This window comes from Dreissena polymorpha, chromosome 1 (genome assembly GCF_020536995.1).
Source record: "Dreissena polymorpha isolate Duluth1 chromosome 1, UMN_Dpol_1.0, whole genome shotgun sequence".
Lineage (NCBI taxonomy): Eukaryota > Metazoa > Mollusca > Bivalvia > Myida > Dreissenidae > Dreissena > Dreissena polymorpha.
This window is the reverse complement of record NC_068355.1, coordinates 83100093-83114514: the sequence shown is the minus strand read 5'-3', so window position 1 is coordinate 83114514 and position 14422 is coordinate 83100093. Positions and strand designations below refer to the sequence as shown.

Genomic DNA, 14422 nt, shown 5'->3' with positions numbered 1-14422 from the left:
TTCGCTGCAATACTGCGACAAACCGATGCGTTTCGAGAAGTACTGCGGAGGTGAGAGCAGCCGGTATCAACGTTGATACACTACCAGGTCATATTCCGGCTGGAAGAAAGAAACGTCAAGCTGTTCAAAGGAACTTCGAAGTGTGTGATCGCAAATGGTTTCTGCACGATGTCAACGTCAATTCAATGTCGCCTGCTTCTCCTGGCGATATAAGGAACGCATACACCAACTCGTGGTCTTACATACCCTTTAAAGTTGTTAAGAAAAGGCCTACAGATTACACTGATTTTCCAAAATTTTCTGCTTATGGTAGCCATGTCAATGGATTTAACATGAAGCAAGAATTGACCCAATGCGGAACACAAAAAGTAACGAGTATTGCAGAGACCATATGGACGCTCCAGGAAAGATAAGAATTGTTGCATATGGGCTAAATCACGATGCCTATTCGGAGGAATACGTAATATCGGACAACCGACTTGCAGTTTCCGAATCGATCGGTGTCATAGCGGTCAAAACGCTAATGAGTTTTTGATGTTTCTAATTATGGCTTGCGTTTATATCGCCAAAAACAGCCATTTGGTATTGGTTGCATTGTAACAGACTATTGAGTTTGTCCGTCCAAATAAGTTTAGTGAGCGCGCTGGGAATACCTTAACTTTATTTTTATATTTATTTTTATTTATGATTGACTAGATGGGCAATGATATGAATATTCGATGGTAAATTTAATATCTGTTTTAATATTGTGTTTCCAATCCCACGTTTATTGTGAATTTCAGTTTCTCCGCTAGACCAGTACCGTCTTTCACGAGTTTGTTGAAAATCGCTCGTTGATAGATACGAAATGCAGCCAGCTTGCTTTACACATTATAAAAGTGTTTTCTTTAAATACGACTTGAGACATTTCTAGCTGAACAATCATCATTGGATTATTCCTGTGCATTTCTTTCTCTCTCACTGTTATCTAACAAATGCGGCTCACCAGACACTCAGTATCATTTTTGCTCACCTGTACATGGTAAGCTATTGGTATATCGGACGTCCTCAATCTTTTCAATACGGCGCCGTTATCGTAAAATACAATTATATCCAATCTTAACTTGAGATTATACGATTTTTATATGTGTCAAATTTGTATATATTGATAAAAATATGTTACAATAACACAAAATAGGCAAGAAAAATTATACACTGAAGACGAATTTCATGAAATGCAGCAAAGACAAATTAGCGCCCCGAGCCGATTGTGACGAAGATATTTCGTACATATTTCCTAAAAAAACCGAAGCAATATTTCGTACACAATTTCGAAAATATAAAGCGTACTTGTAAAAAATTCAATTTTTTAATATTCAATATTTTTAGTTTTTATGTTACTTTAAAGTAACATAATTACAAACTGATTTGTTAAATTTGAAAGCCATTCTGGTTCCTGAACATGACAAATAGTGTACTACTGGATGATTAAACTGTTAAGGTATGGAATTAATATAACGTTTGAAGAGTATTGACATATGGGCATTTTAAGCGAGATGTTACTACATGTATAGCTTATCACTTTTAACCCTTTTAATTTACATATTTGTCTCACTTCTACTATGTTCCACTAAAATATAAATATAACATAATTTGCCAAGAAATTTTCTTTAGTTGTTTTCTGCAACCAAAATAGACAATGGCTTTTTAAATTATCTGAAGTCTTGTACAAAAAATGAGACTTATTTTTTAAAATGCTTAAACATTAATTTTAAATTTAGAGGACTATTAATCTGCAAAGTCGAGAAATTTGTGCATTTGTACTGGTAAAACAAAACACAAAACCATGTACCACACATGTAAATTCAGCAGTCTTATTGTTACTTTTTATAGTGTAAATCTGGTGCTGACGACTCTCTCAAATGTTAACCATCAGGCCCAGGACAAATTAGAAGCCAGCCACTGTTTGTGCCAGTTTCTTACAATAAGTATCAGTCTAATAATACAGATTAACTATGAAAAGAAAAGACAAGACAAAAGTTTATTTGTAAATTAAGGCCACCGGCCCAAAATACAGAATATATAAGTAACAACATTCCATTTATGAGTTGCGATACATCCATGTTTTATATCAATTTTGATCTACATCTTTCTTTTTCATTATTTCGTTTACAAAACATGCTATGCTTTTCAGTTTTATTTCATCAGAAATGTGCATAAGATTGCAAAAAAGTTGAACTTTTGTTCACCATTGTACCATGAAAAGATATACAATTTCCTTTCTTGGTTATATTTTTTTACATTTAAAAAATGCATGAAACTCACCTTTAATACATTATATTATTAAAAAAGACTAAACAATATGTACATAATCGGTGGTCTCTATAAATTCCTAAATGTCGGCCAGTTTCAATTGCTAATTTATGACTTGAACAACGGAATCTAGCAAATGACATTTGAACATAAAGGCGTATATCAATATACAAACATTTTTATGGGTTTAACATAGATTTGAAGTGATTGTATGTATCACATATTGATGAATTTCCTAGAGTTTCAATCCAGTTCTGGGTTTTACAATCAATCAATCTTTGTTTGAATGGCATTAAGAATAATGCCACATTTACTATATATTGCCTTATCGAAACAAAACCAAAACCATAACGGTACAAAATGTTTTTAACAGATGTACTCAATGAGTTTTCCAATAACATAATATTATTAGTTACAGGGTGAGTTACTGACCCGTCTCGCCCCGATATGGTTTTCCACAGAACCGTATATCCCGTATCGGGTCAGTAACTAACCCTGTAACGATTATACAACGCCAACATACATTTGTATGTGTTAAATTCATTTTTCCAAATATTTTACGAAATATTCGTTGATTATAGGTTTTTATCGGGCTCTAATAATTATAGGGCTCCGCCTATATTTCAGACTCGAAACATTTCTTCGGCAGCAGGATCACCAAGTAACGATTCCATACTTGGCATCACACCTTGACGGTGAAATGACTACGCCCACAGGCTCCGTGTTATTTAGCAACGCGTTCTTTGGACCTGGCTTCGGACTCCCAATTACGGGACCATTTAGTACCTGGCCTCAAATTAACCCTAACACAGTGTTCACAAGAAACCTAGCAGCAGGTATCCAGCTGTTCACGGTTGCCGGGATAAATGCCATTCTTCGTCGACGTCGGAATAGAGACATCCTGGTTCCCATCGCGCCAGCTGACAGTGACTTAGACAGACAGCATGGTGGAGCGCATGTATTTATTGGCGGAACAATGAATAATCTGAATTCAGCTGCCAGAGATCCCATATTCTTCAGCCATCACGCATTTGTCAATCAAATTTGGGAACGTTTTCGTCTCAACCAAAGAGCCGCGGGTATTCCAACAGCCACCGATTACCCGTGGGATCCGAATGATCAAAGAATCCCGGCATCACACAATCCAAACCTAACGGCGGGATTTACAATCAGCCCTTTCAATTCTCTCCGCCAGATTGATGGTTTCTCGGACGACTTTTTCCAACTTGTTTAGTACGAGCAGGTGCCCTCGTGTGCAACAGGCTGCGCAGGATCACGCTATCTTCGCTGCAACACTGCGACAAACCGATGCGTTTCGAGAAGTACTGCGGAGGTGAGAGCAGCCGGTATCAACGTTGATACACTACCAGGTCATATTCCGGCTGGAAGAAAGAAACGTCAAGCTGTTCAAAGGAACTTCGAAGTGTGTGATCGCAAATGGTTTCTGCACGATGTCAACGTCAATTCAATGTCGCCTGCTTCTCCTGGCGATATAAGGAACGCATACACCAACTCGTGGTCTTACATACCCTTTAAAGTTGTTAAGAAAAGGCCTACAGATTACACTGATTTTCCAAAATTTTCTGCTTATGGTAGCCATGTCAATGGATTTAACATGAAGCAAGAATTGACCCAATGCGGAACACAAAAAGTAACGAGTATTGCAGAGACCATATGGACGCTCCAGGAAAGATAAGAATTGTTGCATATGGGCTAAATCACGATGCCTATTCGGAGGAATACGTAATATCGGACAACCGACTTGCAGTTTCCGAATCGATCGGTGTCATAGCGGTCAAAACGCTAATGAGTTTTTGATGTTTCTAATTATGGCTTGCGTTTATATCGCCAAAAACAGCCATTTGGTATTGGTTGCATTGTAACAGACTATTGAGTTTGTCCGTCCAAATAAGTTTAGTGAGCGCGCTGGGAATACCTTAACTTTATTTTTATATTTATTTTTATTTATGATTGACTAGATGGGCAATGATATGAATATTCGATGGTAAATTTAATATCTGTTTTAATATTGTGTTTCCAATCCCACGTTTATTGTGAATTTCAGTTTCTCCGCTAGACCAGTACCGTCTTTCACGAGTTTGTTGAAAATCGCTCGTTGATAGATACGAAATGCAGCCAGCTTGCTTTACACATTATAAAAGTGTTTTCTTTAAATACGACTTGAGACATTTCTAGCTGAACAATCATCATTGGATTATTCCTGTGCATTTCTTTCTCTCTCACTGTTATCTAACAAATGCGGCTCACCAGACACTCAGTATCATTTTTGCTCACCTGTACATGGTAAGCTATTGGTATATCGGACGTCCTCAATCTTTTCAATACGGCGCCGTTATCGTAAAATACAATTATATCCAATCTTAACTTGAGATTATACGATTTTTATATGTGTCAAATTTGTATATATTGATAAAAATATGTTACAATAACACAAAATAGGCAAGAAAAATTATACACTGAAGACGAATTTCATGAAATGCAGCAAAGACAAATTAGCGCCCCGAGCCGATTGTGACGAAGATATTTCGTACATATTTCCTAAAAAAACCGAAGCAATATTTCGTACACAATTTCGAAAATATAAAGCGTACTTGTAAAAAATTCAATTTTTTAATATTCAATATTTTTAGTTTTTATGTTACTTTAAAGTAACATAATTACAAACTGATTTGTTAAATTTGAAAGCCATTCTGGTTCCTGAACATAACAAATAGTGTACTACTGGATGATTAAACTGTTAAGGTATGGAATTAATATAACGTTTGAAGAGTATTGACATATGGGCATTTTAAGCGAGATGTTACTACATGTATAGCTTATCACTTTTAACCCTTTTAATTTACATATTTGTCTCACTTCTACTATGTTCCACTAAAATATAAATATAACATAATTTGCCAAGAAATTTTCTTTAGTTGTTTTCTGCAACCAAAATAGACAATGGCTTTTTAAATTATCTGAAGTCTTGTACAAAAAATGAGACTTATTTTTTAAAATGCTTAAACATTAATTTTAAATTTAGAGGACTATTAATCTGCAAAGTCGAGAAATTTGTGCATTTGTACTGGTAAAACAAAACACAAAACCATGTACCACACATGTAAATTCAGCAGTCTTATTGTTACTTTTTATAGTGTAAATCTGGTGCTGACGACTCTCTCAAATGTTAACCATCAGGCCCAGGACAAATTAGAAGCCAGCCACTGTTTGTGCCAGTTTCTTACAATAAGTATCAGTCTAATAATACAGATTAACTATGAAAAGAAAAGACAAGACAAAAGTTTATTTGTAAATTAAGGCCACCGGCCCAAAATACAGAATATATAAGTAACAACATTCCATTTATGAGTTGCGATACATCCATGTTTTATATCAATTTTGATCTACATCTTTCTTTTTCATTATTTCGTTTACAAAACATGCTATGCTTTTCAGTTTTATTTCATCAGAAATGTGCATAAGATTGCAAAAAAGTTGAACTTTTGTTCACCATTGTACCATGAAAAGATATACAATTTCCTTTCTTGGTTATATTTTTTTACATTTAAAAAATGCATGAAACTCACCTTTAATACATTATATTATTAAAAAAGACTAAACAATATGTACATAATCGGTGGTCTCTATAAATTCCTAAATGTCGGCCAGTTTCAATTGCTAATTTATGACTTGAACAACGGAATCTAGCAAATGACATTTGAACATAAAGGCGTATATCAATATACAAACATTTTTATGGGTTTAACATAGATTTGAAGTGATTGTATGTATCACATATTGATGAATTTCCTAGAGTTTCAATCCAGTTCTGGGTTTTACAATCAATCAATCTTTGTTTGAATGGCATTAAGAATAATGCCACATTTACTATATATTGCCTTATCGAAACAAAACCAAAACCATAACCGTACAAAATGTTTTTAACAGATGTACTCAATGAGTTTTCCAATAACATAATATTATTAGTTACAGGGTGAGTTACTGACCCGTCTCGCCCCGATATGGTTTTCCACAGAACCGTATATCCCGTATCGGGTCAGTAACTAACCCTGTAACGATTATACAACGCCAACTACTTTCCATCCCATCTCATTACATCAAATTAACAAATTTGAATGTTTTTACTGCCCAATATAGTTTCTACTGCCCCATATAGTTTGCCCCATATAGTCTACTGACACCATATAGAATATATGGGGTCATCATGTGACATCAAACAGCCAATGAGAGAAGAGTATTTTGTAGATGGCGTGATATATTTATACACAGATGTGACTTTTACTGAATTATTTATATAGACCCAATGTTCGTATGATCTGAGCCGACCTCTGATTCTAAAAACAATAATCTCCGTCTTTTGACTAGTATAATCACAAAGTTCAGATATTGTTGTTCAATTGTGATTGTAGCTCGATCGCAGTATCAGCGCAGCTCAAAAGTTCATCGGCAAAAAGCATGCAATTTATGTCTTCATGAAATGTCTTCGGTGATAAAAATACCTATATGACCTTTAGATTTTTGAAAGGTAGAAAACTCGTGTATGTACAAATTAAAAATTATTGTGCTGGTTACATCCCCTTGCCTAGTGCCGATGCTAGTTTTGCGTTCTGTTATTATTATTGACCCGTATACATCCGCGTAAATTTGAATACATGGATTTTAATACGTGAAAAAGCTTCCCTCTGACACCATTTTTACACATAGTTGTAAATAGAGTATGTAGAGTCAAACTATTAAAAGTTTTTTTGAAGTCCACGTATAGAGCATTCAACCTACCACCAGGTCTACACGTATATTTTTAACCATACTTTGAAGAGTAAATAAATTGTCGATGGATGAATATCCGTTGCGAAAACCGGCATGTGATTCTTCTATTTTATTATTTATAACTGACCATTTGCATAGTCTGTTATATACAATGTTGGCAAATATTTTATACTTAACATTAATTAATGCTCATTGGGTCATTGTCGACCTGAAATGGCCCACACGTCACCCGGGGGTGACAAGAAGCCGATTCTTGTCACCCTAGGGTGACTTCATGCCGATTCATGTCACCCTGGGGTGACTCCAAGCCGACCGGGTGACATGAATCGGTTTCTAGTCACCCCCGGGTGACTTCAAGCCAGTTCAGTTCGACAATGACCCAATGAGCTTAATTAATGATATACATCTATAATTAGAGGGTTTGTCTGTTGCGCCTGACTTTTAAATTAGCAAAGTATACTATTCCGCAAAGTATTTGGAAAATGGCCCGTATTAAGAATCGGATTAAATAAATCTTTAAGTATAGGATTTATTATATGATTCGTGCTTTTATAAAATTCAGCCCAAGGCCATCGGTCCCTTGCGATTTACCATCTTTGAGTTTTGAAATAATTTGCATTACTTCTTCGTTCGTGATTTCTGAGTTTAAAATTTGATCTCGATCATTTTCCTTTTCTTTACCCTCTCAGTTTATACCAATTAGAGTTGGTTGATTGTTTTTTTTTAAAAGACGACCTTGGAAATAATCAAACCATACACATGGATCTGTATTACAAGAATGTGTGTTGTTCGTCTTTGACTACCTTAATTTCCAGAACAACTTTGCTTTATAACGCGATAAAACCGATTAGTTTCTTTTCGTCTATTGAAACACTTGTTTTTTGACTGAGCACATATGTTTAAACTCTCTACGGAGTGTTAAATAGTGTTGATAAACTGAATCTTCGTAGTGCTTCGTATTTCGTTTGCTTAGCCGCGTTGCATTCCCTATCCCACCACGGCTGGTTTGCCGAAGTGTCATTAATATTAAGAGAGTGTGCTTTATAGTAAACCTTCATATCGGATGCAGCGAATTTGTACAAATTTATTATTTTATCGATCCATTCGTCTATATCCGTACATGCAATTAGTTCCAATATTTGCGATTGATGTAAGTTAAAATTGTTTCCATATCCTCTCATAAAATTTTGCTTGTGCGCGTCTTTCCATTCATACTTTTCTGTTTTTGATAAATGTTCAATTATATTATTTAAGCAGTATTGCTTGAGAAAGTTAGCATGAATGTTTTTCTTTTTGCCCAAAATATTTTAGAACAAATTGGCAAATGATTAGACTCATCCCGGATCTCCACACAAAAATAAGTAATATGAGAAAATCGCTCAGTGGATACAACATGGTAATAAACAACACTAGCGCCATTATTTGCAAGACATGTAAAATTGCCTAAAAAATCATCGTAGCTACGCCCATTTTAAATATGCATACTATGAGTACAACAAAGTTCAACATGTGTTTTCCCAATATTGTTGTATCATTCTGAATCTTTATTATTTCGTGGACAATCGAATGGATCCGTATTACAATCAGCCTATATGTTAAAAATGTTATCTACATTATCATCAGGTATATAATCTTATATAAAAAATGTGCGTGCAATTAAATCTCATGCAAGAAATATACATGCATTAGGATAACGTACTCTTAAAATAGAAATATTAGAATTAATAATATCAATACCTCATTCATTCTCTCATAAATAGGTGTACCTTCTTGCGAGACATAAGCTATATATATTATTACATATTTAAAAAAAAGAACTATAGATCTATAAACAATTTAATATACAGAACAATACAGTCCTGATAATTTTGACATATTTGTGAACAAAGGGTTTCTTTTAATGTCTAGTTCACACCAACGGCGAATGCCGCGCTTTCAATCGGCGAGCAAAGCGCCGTCATTTTTGTTCAGTTTTCCAAAAATCTCTCGATCTATTACGCTCTGATAAGCTCTGATACGCTCTCATACAAATTGGTTGACGCTTTGAGGACAAAATATTTCCCGAAATGTTACGATTCCTCACGCTTTGATCCCGCTTTGATCAGGCTATGTAACGCTTGAAATCACGCTTTGATAAGCTTTATTACGCTTCATTACGCTTTGATGCGATTATGACGTTTTAAATCAGGCTTTGATACGACAATCAAGCTTTGTTGTGCATTTTTATGCTCGGTTACGTATTGGAAAATGTCGAGATTGCCGATTTATATCCCGCTTTTGATTCAGAGCCTATATAAAGATGCAGCAGATACACAAAATCATTGCATCTTTGACTCCAGAACACGATGGCAGAACAACAAGATCCAGAGGTTCCAGATGTACCAGAGCATGATCTATCCGAAGAAGACATGACGTTTGTTTCTCTGTTGTATAACTATATTCTATCCCTTGAGGCAGAGGAGAGGGAGGAAGAACAGCAAAGACAAGGGAAGGTTGACATACCAGCAAGAGGTAGAAGGTCATTTATCAGATGCTGCTGGACCAGGCCATGGCTAACTGAAGAAAGAAGACAGCAATATGGACATTTAGCTAGCCTCCTGGACACACAGCTCAGATTAGAAGACCCTGGTGCCTTCAGAAACTTCACCAGATTAAACCCTGAGGTGTTTGATGATATCCTGGAAAGAGTTGCACCAGTAATCCAGAAGCAGCAGACTAATTACAGGCACCCTCTGTCAGCTGGCCTTAAGCTGGCAATCACCTTGAGACATCTGGCCACTGGGGACAACTACAGGTCACTGGCATATGGATTCAGATGTGGTATCTCCACAATATCAGAGCTGATTCCAGAAATGTGCAAAGCAATTGTACAGGCATAAAAAGATGAAGTTTTCAACCCACCTACCACCCCTGAAGCATGGAGACACCTTGCCCAGCAGTTTGAACAGAAGTGGAATGTCCCCCATGCAGTTGGTGCCTTAGATGGAAAGCACATAGCCATCAAGAAACCAGCAAACACACGCAGTCTCTACCACAACTACAAGGGGTTCTTCTCCATACCAATGCTGGCCCTTGTAGATGCAGAATACAAGTTCATCTGGATTGAGCTGGGAGGTAAAGGACACATGTCTGACTCCCAGATATTCACGGACTCTGAGCTCTTTGAATGCCTGGAGGATGGGTCCATAGGGTTACCCCCATCATGCCCTCTCCCTGGGGAAACTGAGCCAGATATCCCATACTTCATCCTGGGTGATAATGCTTTTGCCCTGATAAGCTACTGATGTAACCATACAGTAGAATAGGGATGACAGATGAGCAGAGAATCTGCAACTTCAGGATCTCAAGGGGTAGAAGAGTGGTGGAGAATGCCTTTGGCATACTGGCCAACAGGTTTAGGTGCCTGCTGGGAGCAATGGAACAGAAGGTAGAGAACGTCAGAAATTTGGTGGACACTGCTGTGGTGCTGCACAAACTGTTGAGGCATAGGGTGGTGATGGCAGCAAATGAGGTGGACTACGAGGATGAAGAGCACAACTTCGTACCTGGGGCCTGGAGACATGGCCCTAACTGGGAAAATGTTCCACAGCCACCTGCGAGGGGGAACCTTGCCACTGTGAATGCCAAACATCAGCGAGATCATCCCAGAGACTACTTTGTCTCTCCAGTGGGTGCTGTTGACTGGCAGCAAAGAATGACTGGTTCTGTACTTCCTGCTGCAGTTGAAGAGAGTAATGGGTCAGAGGCTGATGATGAAGATGGAGTCTGAAGATGAAGACAAATGTGTTATGAATATTATGAACATTAATTTGTAAAATTGACTTTGAAATTTGAAATATGTGTACTTTGTAAGATGCTTTTATTATTCATGTTATTGTTGTTATTATATGTAATTCATATGTTTGTCATTAGTTTAAATAAAGACTTTATTGTTTGCCCAATGAAAAATATCAGAAAAGATTGTAACTGTAAATTGAAATTGAAAATTCAAAGAAATCATGTTATAGAATTTAAAATTCAGATATGTGCCATTAATGATTGTGTGTATGTTGTATTGTTTAACTAATTTTTAATTAATATCTGTCTTTTTTTTTTATTTGAAAGTAAAATGTCTTCTTCCAAATGTAACATATTCACTTGTATTACTTTATTGTTAAGAAACATATTATCTATATGTACAAAAAGCAACAAACTGAATCAAGTAAAAAGCATATGTTTAAATGTAACATATTCTCTTTTATTATTTGTTTTATTAAGAAACTTATTATCGATATGTACAAAATTAATAAACTGAACAAAGTTAAAGGCATTCTTTTTAATGTAACATATTCTCTTTTATATGTTTATTATAAAGAAACATATTATCAATATGTACAAAAAGCAACAAACTGAACAAAGTTAAAGGCATTCTTTTAAGTGTAACATATTCTCTTGTATTTGTTTTGTTATTAAGAAATTATCAATATGCTCAAAAAGCAATAAACTGAGCAAAGTTAAAGGCACTATTTTAAATGTAACATATTCTCTTTTATTATTTAAATTATTAAGAAGCATATTATCAATATGTACAAAAATAAACAAACTGAACCAAACAACAAACACACAAATATTATTACTGTTTACAAATCATTAGATGTCCATGGCGAAGTCATCTATCCACACAATATAAATTGATGCACAATCTGGGGTCATTTTCAGTTTCATGCTGTTCTTAGGTAATCAAATATCAATATCATCTTCAGATAAAGGTTGAGGAGTTTCCAGATGGGTCACAGCAGATGATGGCCTGGTGGAGATCCCTGCAGTGGTCATGGCTGTGCTCACAAAGTCACTCACGTTCGGGGAGTATGTGGTCGTTTCAGTAGCAGCAGCAGTATAACCGTGGGAGCGGTTAGCTATTAGTGAAGGTGACCTTGCTAGGGGTGTCATGGCTCTAGTTGCCCCCGTGTTCAGGTCCAGGGTGTTGGTATAGCTATTTGAAGTTTGTGATGATGGTTGTGGGTACAGGGCAGGGTACTAGCTGCTCATGTAATGATAGTCTTGGGAGCCACAGACACTGATGGGCTGTTGACCTGGCATATGCTGTGTCGACCACAGTTATGGTGAAGGCTGCCACTGGTGACTCTTTGACACCATTTTTGAGGGACACTGCCAACTGGTGGAGCTTGATAGGAACGACTGACGTTGTGGTTGGATTGGCTGGATTAGGTCGACCTGTTGCTGCTGCTGTGGGAAGGTGGGCATGTGCTGAGACATCTCATGGCGCTCTTCAGACTGCCTCTGTCCTTCGTGTAGCACTTTCATAAGCTTGATCTGTGTGGCCCGTTTGATGTCCCCAGGAAGCTGGGCCAGACTCTCATCTATTTGTCTGGCAAAGGTGGAGGGACCACATTCCTTGTCAGACATAAACTCCATCAGACTTCTCTTCAAGTCAACACTCTCTGTTCAGAGTCTATGAGAGGGTGGCTCTGTAGGCTGGGACTCTGACCAAGAGTCTGACTGAATGATGACTTTCGTTGGTTCTCTACCTCTACCACGGATGCTCACCACGTTTCTGCGTTCCACGCTTTCGATGTGGTCTTTGAGGAAGGAGAACCTCTCCCAGACCCATTTATCCGTGGCAGACATGTCCTCGACTGTCTCAGTACCCTCACCCGACTTCCCCACAGTCCTCTTTACGCGGCTCATCTGGGTACGGTCGGACTTGTTAAATGTTTTTAGGGCTTCAACCTCAACACCCATGTCAGCAGCTTTTTCCTCCCATAGCTTCTCTTTGTTCTGCGGGTCTCTATAATCTGTCAGTCTCTTTGAGTAGATGGACGGAGTGTCTTTTAGCCAGTCAATGACCTCTTCTTTTTGCGCTTCTGTCAGTGTTGCATAGTAAAATGGGTTGTACGTACGCTTTTTGCTGGCGGCTGCTGCTGGAACAGGTGTGATGACTGGGAAATTATCCCCTGCAGGGTGAGGCTGTGGCTGCTCTGGCTCTGGAACCAGTATTTCTTCATCTTCTGCCGGCGGTGGTGTTGGAGACCTCGGCCTTTCAGCAACTTGGCCTATGACTGTCTCTTTTTGGCTCTTCTTTGATACACCTCTACCTCTCTTGGGTCCCATCTTTGTGTTAAAGGCTCTATAAAGGTGAGGATCCGTAATTATTTACCGATTTTAAATATTTTTTTCATATTTTATTTATAAAGGTTATCAAAAAAACGATATGTATATGCTAATGGACATAACCATACAAAAATGAGCAATACAAATTGTTTTGAGCTCAAAATGCAGTGTCCTCCAAGTTAATTGTGTTTACAAACAATAAGTTTATTTACATCGCTGTTTACTCGTTAATTGAAAGTGAATGTGACTCAGGTCACCAAAAATATATCGTTGATTTTCAACGTTTTCTGGTATCACTCACAAAGTAGGTCTATTCTAAATGTCTAAAACGTTTGTGGTGATATAGTAAGTTACTTTCTGCTGGTAAAACGTTGTTTAAAAAAGAATTAAAATTGATTTTTTTTTCGGCTATTTGTAGCATACGTAACCGCTTTGAGGCTACACATCGCGTTAGTTGCAAAGTTGTAAACATTTCTTTCAATTATAATACGGGTACATCTTCCATAATTCTTGACAAAGTTGAACCTAAGCTGTGTTATGGGCATTTTTTTATGCACGAGTAACTGAAATCCGTAACAATTAGACCAGATTATATGCATAATAATTAAATTTCTCACCTTTATAGAGCTTTTAATAGTAGTTTTTCAGGTTCAGGATACGTCCTCTTCTTTTGAAAATTATGGAGTGTGTGGAACTCAAGTGCTATTTATAGAGATGCTGAAAATAATGCTGTGTGTATCCAATTTTAGAATTTTAGTATATGTACTGCCGAAGCAGTACATAAAGAAAAGTGTGGTACTCAAGTGTTATTTATAGAGATGACGAAAGAGCTTCATATCGTAGGAGATCGTGAAAGATCGTGCGAACGCGTGAGGAAGCTTGCCAAGTGTATCAAAGCCTTTCAAAACGTGTCAATCCTTGATGAAAGCGTCTCAATTCGTGGGAAAGCGGGAGAGTCCTTCATGAAAACGTAACAAAGCGTTTCATATCTTGATGAAAGCGTCTGACCTCGTGTAAGATCTTCATGCCAGATCGTAGCAAATCTTGAGCCATCTTAACGAAGCGTGTCAAGTGGTGACATATCGTGAAGACTGGGGTCCCTGCTTTGAACCAAGCTCTGTTAAGCTTTCCTACCATTTGAGTCAAGCTTTTCTGAGTTTTGTTTCGGTTGTTTAAGCTTTGATACGCTCCGGCGCTTTAATCAATTCGTGACAGAGCGCCCAATTTTTTT

The 14422-nt window shown here is 37.2% G+C and overlaps 2 protein-coding genes across 2 annotated transcripts; one reads left to right on the top strand and one right to left on the bottom strand.

Moving 5' to 3' along the window:
- The first annotated feature begins 2992 nt into the window (after positions 1-2992).
- On the top strand, positions 2993-3526 carry LOC127833676 (tyrosinase-like protein 2). The gene has a single exon (XM_052359116.1). It carries the CDS (start codon positions 2993-2995, stop codon positions 3524-3526), a length of 534 nt encoding a protein of 177 aa, XP_052215076.1.
- Positions 3527-12525: 8999 nt separating this feature from the next.
- LOC127833608 (uncharacterized) lies at positions 12526-13191 on the bottom strand. The gene has a single exon (XM_052359004.1). It carries the CDS (start codon positions 13189-13191, stop codon positions 12526-12528), a length of 666 nt encoding a protein of 221 aa, XP_052214964.1.
- Positions 13192-14422: the final 1231 nt, after the last annotated feature.

Bases quoted from the DNA above. Each gene is read 5' to 3' on its own strand.
- LOC127833676 (XM_052359116.1), top strand. From the start codon at position 2,993: ATGACTACGCCCACAGGCTCCGTGTTATTTAGCAACGCGTTCTTTGGA.
- LOC127833608 (XM_052359004.1), bottom strand. From the start codon at position 13,191: ATGGGACCCAAGAGAGGTAGAGGTGTATCAAAGAAGAGCCAAAAAGAG.